A 9,156-nucleotide genomic window follows, 5' to 3' on the forward strand; every position below is an offset into this window, starting at 1 on the left:
CATCAATTTGTCATGGATTTTCACTATTAGCAGCTGGTCAAAAGTCAGGTCATGTGATAAAATAAAGTCCATCCATCCATTTTCTGAGCCGCTTCTCCTCACTAGGGTCGCGGGCGTGCTGGAGCCTATCCCAGCTATCATCGGGCAGGAGGCGGGGTACACCCTGAACTGCTTGCCACCCAATCGCAGGGCGCATACAAACAAACAACCATTTGCACTCACATTCACACCTACGGGCAATTTAGAGTTGTCAATTAACCTACCATGCATGTTTTTGGGATGTGGGAGGAAACCGGAGTGCCCGGAGAAAACTCAAATAAAGTCAAACAAACTAATAAGAGAACATAAACAATCAATAGAAATGGCTGATGTAAATAATATGTGAATGTAAATATGTTTTATCTGTAAATGTGTGCAATAAAGACTTTGTGACTTTATAATTACAAATGATCACTACTTGTTTGAAGTTTTTTTTTTCTCTCATTTTGGTCATTAAAGTTTAACTGACTTGCTTGCTTGTTTATCTGCTTTGCGCTGCCACCTGTGGACAAATCATTGAGGTGCAGCAAAGACTCAGTGACACTTTCAACTGTTTGATTTTCTTTCTTTTGTGGAAATATGATACAGTTATATTACAGGTATTCAAATGCCCCTACTAGGGTGGCGTTGGTGGTGATGGGTGGGAGTGAACCAAAAGCGTTGGGGGACACCAGACACTAAACGCTAAGACAGCGACCCTCAGAAGAACTCCAATAAATAGTCGTAAACGCACATTTTAAAAACAAATCAACTTCTTCTTTGTCCTTTTAGCAGCAAGTTGTTGAGGGGAAAAACAACAACACAGGGAGCCCCTGAACCAGTACGCTAACGCCTCGAGGAGAAAGACCAAAAGTAAATTCACATGTAAGCTGGTGGAGTATTTTTTGTTCACTTCCTGTCATATTTTTGTTTAACACATTCACTGCCATTGACGGCTTTAGAAGTCAAATATCCCTGTTAACTGGGAAGGGTGGCAGTGAATGAGTTAACTTCCTGCCTCGCTTGCCCCAAAATATACGCCCTCGCACACCTACGGCCAATTTAGAATCTTCAATTAACCCAACATGCATGTTTTTGGCACGTGGGGAGGAGAACATGCAAACTCCACACAGGAAGTCCAGATCCGAACCCAGAATCTTTGAAATGTGAGGCAGACGTGCTAACCACTACCTCACCATGCTGCCGTGTCAAAGACTGGAGTCATAAAATAGATCCTAAAATGTCTTCCACGTGGATTTATGTATAAAACATTCATTGCTATAAATTACACCAGTCAGTAATGATGACGAAGCGAACGGCGGCGGCGTGAGAGACGAACGTGTGACGGGGGAGCGGCGTGCCCGCCGCGTACCGGGTGAGCCGACGGGAATGTGTGTGAGAGGGGTGCCGAGTTCTCAGGGGGGCGTGGGGGCAGAGAGTCAACAGTCAAAGTGCATCTCCAGCGAGTCGTCAAAAGCCCGGCTGTCGTGGCCCGCCGCCGACAGGAAGGCGGTGGCGACTGGCGAGCCCGTGGCGGCGGCCACGTTGAGCAGGGCGGTGCCGGGCGGGGCGCCGGGCGGGCTCCGCAGGGCGGCGGCAGCGATGCTGGTGAGGTTGATGCCCAGTGTCAGGCGCGTCTGTTCCAGGGCCTTCTCGGGCACGGCGAAGGCCTCCAGCTTCTTCTCGCCGTTCGCCATGTACGAGTTCTGGCAGCCGCGGCAGATGCAGTCCTGACACGCCTACAACGCACACACGCACAACATTAATAAAAGGTTCAAATGATATGAGTGCCCGACCGATTCGGCCGATATTAGCCCTTTTCAAACCGGTTGTATTTGACATTTTTTTTTTTTTTTTTACACATTACAAAATAAGACAAAGATAATGGGAGTCAAACAACATTACCAAGTTTTCAGTAAGTTTCAGCATTTATACACATTATATATATATTTTAAATTAATGGGCGGCCCCTAACTTATATACAGTGAAGCCCGGCTGTAACAGGGTTCATCATTCGTGCCCCACTATATCGCAGATTTTTAAGCAATTTTTTTTATTTTTTATTTTTTTTTTACTGTATACATGCAAGTCTGGCGGCACGGTGGCCGACTGGTTAGAGCGTCTGCCGCACAGTTCTGGGGACCAGAGTTCAAATCCCGGCACCGCCTGTGTGGAGTTTGCATGTTCTCCCCGTGCCTGCGTGGGTTTTCTCCGGGCACTCCGGTTTCCTCCCACATCCCAAAAACATGCATGGTATGTTGATTGAGGTCTCTAAATTGCCCATAGGTGTGAATGTGAGTGCGAATGGTTGTTTGTTTATGTGTGCCCTGCGATTGGCTGGCAACCAGTTCAGGGTGTACGCCGCCTCCTGCCCGATGATAGCTGGAATAGGCTCCAGCACGCTCGCGACCCTTTTGTCAGGAGAAGCGGCTTGGAAAATGGATGGATGGACGTGCAAGTCTGAATTTAGAGTTGCTCTGTTTTTTACGTGTTGTAGCAGTTGTGTCAAGGTTGAAAGTTACCGTATCATTAATGCTAATTAGCGCATCAATGGTGATTTGCATTATATGATAGCATAAAGCTATCATTAGACGATAATTCGTTTTTTTTTTTTTTTTTTTTTTTTTTTAGCGTTTTAATATAGAAAGTAGAGGTGCAACAATTAATCAACAACTAAACGATTATCAAATTAATTGACTATTTTGATAATTGATAAACAGTTTAGACTTAGAGACTGTTTAACTTCAAATTGTTCAAATCCTCTGACTGACATTTTTGTAGTCTTCCATGAAAGCACAATGATTACCTTTGAGTTCAATCAAAATAAACAATTGCAAACATCTGCTGTTACTTTTGATTTTCTGACATGTTAGAGACCAAACCAGTAAGTGATACATCATCAGTTTGTGCACTTTCTGCAGTCAATATGAAATGTTTTTTTTAAAATGTGATTCATCAGGTAATCTAAAAAAAATAATAATTGACAGATTGATTATTAAAGTAATTGCTAGGTGAAGCTCTAATACGTTTAATTCTATTTTGTTTTATGTCATTTTTTGCAGTTAACTCCAACTGAAGTGACAAATAAACATCTTGAAACAAACATTTACTCCTGATCAATGTCAAAATGATAAGTAGTAGTAGTAATAATTATATTACGTTTGATTGATATCTATGCACCCATTATTTTGATTCTGATCTGTCAGACGTTCCTCACCTTGCGGTTGGAGTAGCATGGACAACGTTGCCCCCTACAGGTGAGCACAGAGGGGTTCTGGGTTGCCCGGCCACACTTGCAGCCCTTCTTCTCCACGGGCTTCTTGTACAGCGGCTTGGAGGGGCTGGGCGGGTGACTCAGGGGGTGAGCGTGAGGGTTCGGGGGTCCACGGGCCTGCGAGCGGGGTTTGGGGGCCCTGGCCTTGGCCTTCTTGGCGCCCCCGTGGTGCTCCCCCGTCTTCTTTGGCGGCTTGCAGGACCCCGGCGGGAACTTGCCCCCCTTGGGGGGTCCACCGTTCGGCACGGGCGCCAGGTGATAGTGGGGCGTGTCGGCGGGGAAGTCGTATATAGGGGTGGCGTCAAGGCGGGGGAAGCGGGGGGCGCTGTCGGGAGGGGGTCCCCGCAGGAGGCTGTCGATGGGGAGAGGCCGCACCTTCTCGCTGTCACTTTCCGAGCGGGAGCGCTTGCGGTGGCAGCGAGGGGGTCCTCGTGGGGGCACAGCGAGGGACTGAGCGGGGGGATGCGGGTGAGGGCGGACGGGGTGACAGCTGCTCTCCAGGGGGAGGGCGGGGCAGAGGGGCCCGTTAACGGACAGAGGTGTCTGGGGGTCGTCGGGCTCGGCGTCCGTGTCTAGAGTCCGAAGAACCTCCTCGACGCTCAACAACAGCGGCCCCCCGCCGTGTTTCAGCTCCTCGCCGAAGCCGCCGATGTCACAAAGGCCCGCCACCCCCCCCGCGGGGATCTCCTCGCAAAAGTCCTCCTGCTTGACAAGAACTCGGCCGGGATCCGGCGAGGTGACCAGTCCATTGCAAACGTGGAGCCCGTTGACGCCGCCGCCGCCCTCGTCGGGAGACGGCGCTTCCTCAGGCGGCGCCTCCGCGTCGGGCTCCGGTTCGGTCTCGCTCTCGGCCAGCCGGAGGCCCTCGTTGAGGACGGCCCGCAGGTCGGGCGAGTCACCGGCGGCGCCGGCGATGTGGGCGGCGAGGGGCGAGTGCGTGATGTACAGGCAGAGCTTCCGGTAGCAGCGCACCAGCAGGGACAGCTGCCGGTTCTCCTGGAAGCGAGAGTAGTCCTTGCACCAGCTGCACGACGGCTTGAGCTGCATCCGCTGACCTTTGCACCCGCGACACACGTAATGCTGACACGACGAGTCGGTGGGCGCCACGGGGTCCTGCAGCAGGTTACCTGCGCCACAAAATGGAGGACGGCACACATTTCAATACAGTGCTACCTTGATTTGCGTAACGCAAATTACGCAATGTTGAAATGAACTGAAATTCCATGAATCCATTCCAGCCAACAAAATATCGTCACTATTTTTAGCCGTTTTGTGATAAAGAAAGATTTAATTGTGCACACTATCCTTCATTATTGGTTGAAAAAACTATTTAATGTTTTTGTGCTCAGCTTTACTGCCATCTCGGTGCCAAGGAACTATGTTGAGATAAATTGAGGACCTTCATTTGGACTAAAGTAGTGGTTTGCCACCCTGTTGTTGCCAAGGAATTATGTTGGGAGTTGAGGATTGTTTTCTCGCCACCTTGATGCCAAGGAACTATCCATTCATCCATCCATCCATCCATCCATTTTCCGTACTGCTTCTCCTCACTAGGGTCGCGGGCGTGCTGGAGCCTATCCCAGCTATCTCCGGGCGAGAGGCGGGGTACACCCTGAACTGGTCGCCAGCCAATCGCAGGGCACATATAAACAAACCACCATTCGCACTTACATTCACACCTACGGGCAATTTAGAGTATTCAATCAACCTACCACGCATGTTTTTGGGATGTGGGAGGAAACCGCAGGCACGTGAGAACATGCAAACTCCACACTTGCGGGGCCGGATTTGAACCCCGGTCCTCAGAACTGTGAGGCAGATATGCTAACCAGTCGCCTACCGTGCCGCCCCAAGGAACAATGTTGACGTAAATTGAGGAGCTTCATGTCGTGCTTTGCGATCATGGCAACTATATCCAATTATAAAACTTTTCATTGATATATGTATAGGTATATATGTATGGTTTGCTCTGTCTACAGGCGAAAGGGGGGAAATTGAATAAAATCAAAAATCAGATTTTTGTGGGGGGAAAAGAATCAGATCAGAACCTCAGGTTCACACAAATATTTCAGGTGTTCATCAGGGTGAAAATTTGTGTGTGGTAGAAGCTCCGAAAATGGCTCAGTAGTTCCCCCGGGATTTTGATTTAATTTTCAATTCAGGCCCTGAAGCCAGTCTTACTGGGAAATTCGGTTGGCATGTCTATCATATCACTCAGCTGTCTTCTCCTACTGAACCAATTTCATTCAAACTCTGTATATTCGTCTCGATTCCTCCATGCAGCGCAGCGCCTCCCTACGTTCTCGTGTCGAGGACCCAGTCGTCGTTACCATGACGTCTGGAATTGATGAACTTTTCCTTCTTCCTGTCTCCTCACAGCTGCCCCAAGTGTGTTTATTTATATTCGGCGGCGACAGGCGCTCTTTGAGCGCGGCTTCCTTAGCGACCCTGGCCGCCGAGGTCTGCAGCTGCAGGCAGGAAAGAGGATGAAGGCCCATTGATGAGAGCGCATCACAGTGCAGACGCTTGTGCGGGACGCCGTCGTATTGATCGTCCGCTCACGCGGAAGAGGCCGCCCTCGGCGAGGTAAGCGTGAAAGACAGTATCAATAATTTGTGTGGAATCAATACACACATCCATCCCCTTTCTGTCCAGTGAACGCGTGTTGCATCGTGGATTTGTAAGTAATATATATATATTTTTTTAATAACAGGTTTTTACACTACATTAGAAAGTCCAACTAGACAGTTGGACGCCTTAAGTGTAATACCGCATTGTGCCACAGCATGGTGGGGCAGCAGTGAGGCCGTGATTAAGGCAAGAAGAAGAGGCATTTCTTCACTGCCAACTTGAGATGACGTCCTGTCGAATAAAAAGGATGCAAATTGAAAAGTGTTGCATCCAATTGAAAATTGCGCCCCCAAACCCACTTTCAAGTAAACACACAAGCATTCACACCTATGGAGAATTTAGAGACTTGAATGAAGGTAACGAGCATTTTTTGGGGGGGGAAGCCTGAGTTTAGATTTGAACCCAACAGAAACTCAGACGTGCCAAAAACTCAGCTCCCTGAGATTTAAATGACAACCTGCAGACAAACAAAACAAGATGAAACCTGCAGCGTGATGTACTTCTTCATTTACGCAGAAAACGATTGCATGTTTTTAATCTGTTTATTATCGTTTGTGCAAGTAACACCGAACGAGTCATTCAATTCAGCTCGAACTGGGAAATCCTGCACAAGAGCACAAAGGGGGTGTGTCCTGATGCTGTCAGCTGCGTTCGCGATCTCTGGGAAAACACAACCTCACATACCGAAATAGGAATCGTCAAGCACTCTTTCTGAAAGCTGAAGTACGCAACATGTTGACACAAACGCTTTTCGCGATTATAACAAAGACTAAACTCATAACGTGCCACGGTTCCACTTTATCGACAAGCTGCCAGAATGTAAACGAACGTAAAATAGTGCATGTCCTCTGACACGGATATGTAAAAGACGGCACAACGTGCGATTCTAAGTCGCGTGCGCTCGTTACATTGTTAGAAATTGTGGATTACTCGTCGCACGTCGCTCATCCGACAACACTTGAACGCAGCATCACTGAAACGCTCCCAATGTCAGCTGAAGACAACGACGCAAAGTACACCCGTCAATGATTCCGAAGCCCAATGGTGGCACTCACCGCACACCAAGCAGGACACCGACTGGCGGAAGAAGGGCAGCAGCTTGCAAAGCTCGGCCAGGGCGCGGGGGTCTCGCGGGTCGCACTGCAGCACCGAGCGGCTCGCAGACACGTACAGCGACGTCGCATTCACCGGGTTCATCGCGGCCGCCTGACCCGGAGAGCCGGTCCGCTCGGTTCCGACGATGCGTTCAAAACAGCGACAAAGTGTCCGGGAAACACAAACACAACGCGGAGCGAATGGACTCTGGCGGCTTCGGAGACAACATCCGCGTCTCAATCACGCGTTCCTCACACCCGTCCAAAATCCATCCTCGGTGCCGAGCAGTTCACAAGCAGGTCCCGGTTCGGTTCGGTGGAGCATAGTGTGCGCACCGGAGCCTGAACGTCACTTCAGAGCCGCTCAGAGGGGGCTCTCGCAAGGGGACTTTGGTGGAAAAAAATGACCCGGTTTGCTGCGGCCGCCCCGCGATACTTCCATAGTACCCCGGTTCCAAAAGTAGCCGCCGTGCTGCTGTCACGCAACCTCGTGCTCGGTACCGCTCTCCGGACCGGTCGGCTTCCGCGTCTTGTTATTGTTCGCCGAGATTCATGGCGGCCCACAACAAACCAGGAGGCCGTGGCGTCGCCAAATAGCTCCCCCGCGGACAGGAAGAGCACCGCCCGGCAGCCGACGAGCTCACAGTCGGTCCCGGAGCGTTACGGGTTCGGGAAGGAAGAATTTCGCGACTTCTCCGCTTCGGTTGCGGCGGAAAAGCCGAGGGGACCGGAAGCCTCGGGCTCTCGTGACAGCGCTGGCCGCCGGAGCTACACCGGAAAGTGGGCTCGAGAAGCAGGCCGCGGGGGCTCTGCTCGGCGCTCAGCGAGGCTCGGTTCTTCCCAGCGCGCCTCTAGGTGGGCTCGAGGCGTACAAAAGGAAGCTTGGAGCTGAAATAAAGTCCTCTCCGTGCCTCGGAGGAGCCAGCGGCGAAGGGAAATGAATTTGAGTCCGTGTTTGTGTTTGTTGCTACAGCTAGCAGCGGCGTATTCCTCATACCGCCCGTCGCCTTTCCCACACGCGTCCACAAGGGGGTGCTGCGGTGCAAATCTCGCGAGGCTGTTTGTGACGTACTATGACGTCACGAATATTGCACTCTCATGAATGAACAATTGTAGCTAAACATTTCAATTTTGAGTCACAAATAATTACAGTTCACAGTTTGACATAATATATATCTATTCAACACGAATATATCCAAATTTCATGACAGTGATGACAAAAGTACCTTCTGTAAAAACAACCAGAAAGTGTTCACTCATTTGTTTTATGGCTGCTCATAAAGTAACACATTTTAGAAAGAACTTGAAAATGACATAATGTGTGAAACAACACATTAAATTAACATTGAAGAGAAGACTATTATCACTTATTTTAAATGCAAAGAAAAGAAATTATACAACTTCATCAATCTATATATCTTATTAGGAAAATTTCACATCCATAAGTGTAAATTTCCAAAATCTGATTTTGAATTGAATTTTTTAGGTCTCCTAAATTAGTCACAAGGAAGAAATGCGAAGCTTTATTGAATATGCATTCAGAGCTTTTCAAACAATAATTGTCACGTAAATCAATGAAGTCGGTGCCCCCTTTTCTTCTTCTTTTCTTTTCCTTGGATTTGGATATTGCTGTTAATAAATCATGTTACTGTCTAAACAAACTGGAATGACTGACTGGTATTTGTATTGTACAACATTTCAAGATTAGTGTTGGAATATTTGCAAAAAGTCATGAATGAGAACTTGAATAGCGTAAACTACAATTTTTGTCATTTTGCAGAAGAGTGATTTAAGGGAGTGGCACTTATTACTTCATTTAGATACTTTTTCTTTTTACATAAATTGTAGGTTTCAATCAGATCTTGGCTTACAGACTTTGGGCTTGCATCATATTGGATATTCACATTGGATCATAGTGGTTGCAGTTTTATCCCCAACTGAGATACTGTTATCATCGTCGGTTCTATCTGTTAGCTCCTGGTCAGTATCATCCTGAAAGAGAAGTAACGAACTGGGATTAGAAAAAAAATTGTTTAGGGCTTCTAAATAAATAACATTGATTTATACTAACATGCAGATGCTCTGGCACTTTGCTGAGTGCAATGAAGGAATGCCCCCTCCGCTATATGTCCAAGTGAA

At 48.4% G+C, this 9,156-nt stretch overlaps 1 protein-coding gene across 1 annotated transcript; it reads right to left on the minus strand.

Moving 5' to 3' along the window:
* Nucleotides 1–581: 581 nt before the first annotated feature.
* On the minus strand, nt 582–8,067 carry msl2b (MSL complex subunit 2b). Its single transcript, XM_061757755.1, has 3 exons — nt 6,979–8,067; nt 3,236–4,419; nt 582–1,757 (listed from the first exon to the last, which is right to left on the minus strand). The coding sequence occupies exons 1-3, from the start codon at nt 7,118–7,120 to the stop codon at nt 1,458–1,460; spliced, it is 1,626 nt and encodes a 541-aa protein (XP_061613739.1). The 5' UTR covers nt 7,121–8,067; the 3' UTR covers nt 582–1,457.
* Between the last annotated feature and the right edge of the window lie 1,089 nt (nt 8,068–9,156).

The sequence above is a fragment of the Phyllopteryx taeniolatus genome, chromosome 20 (genome assembly GCF_024500385.1).
Source record: "Phyllopteryx taeniolatus isolate TA_2022b chromosome 20, UOR_Ptae_1.2, whole genome shotgun sequence".
Lineage (NCBI taxonomy): Eukaryota > Metazoa > Chordata > Actinopteri > Syngnathiformes > Syngnathidae > Phyllopteryx > Phyllopteryx taeniolatus.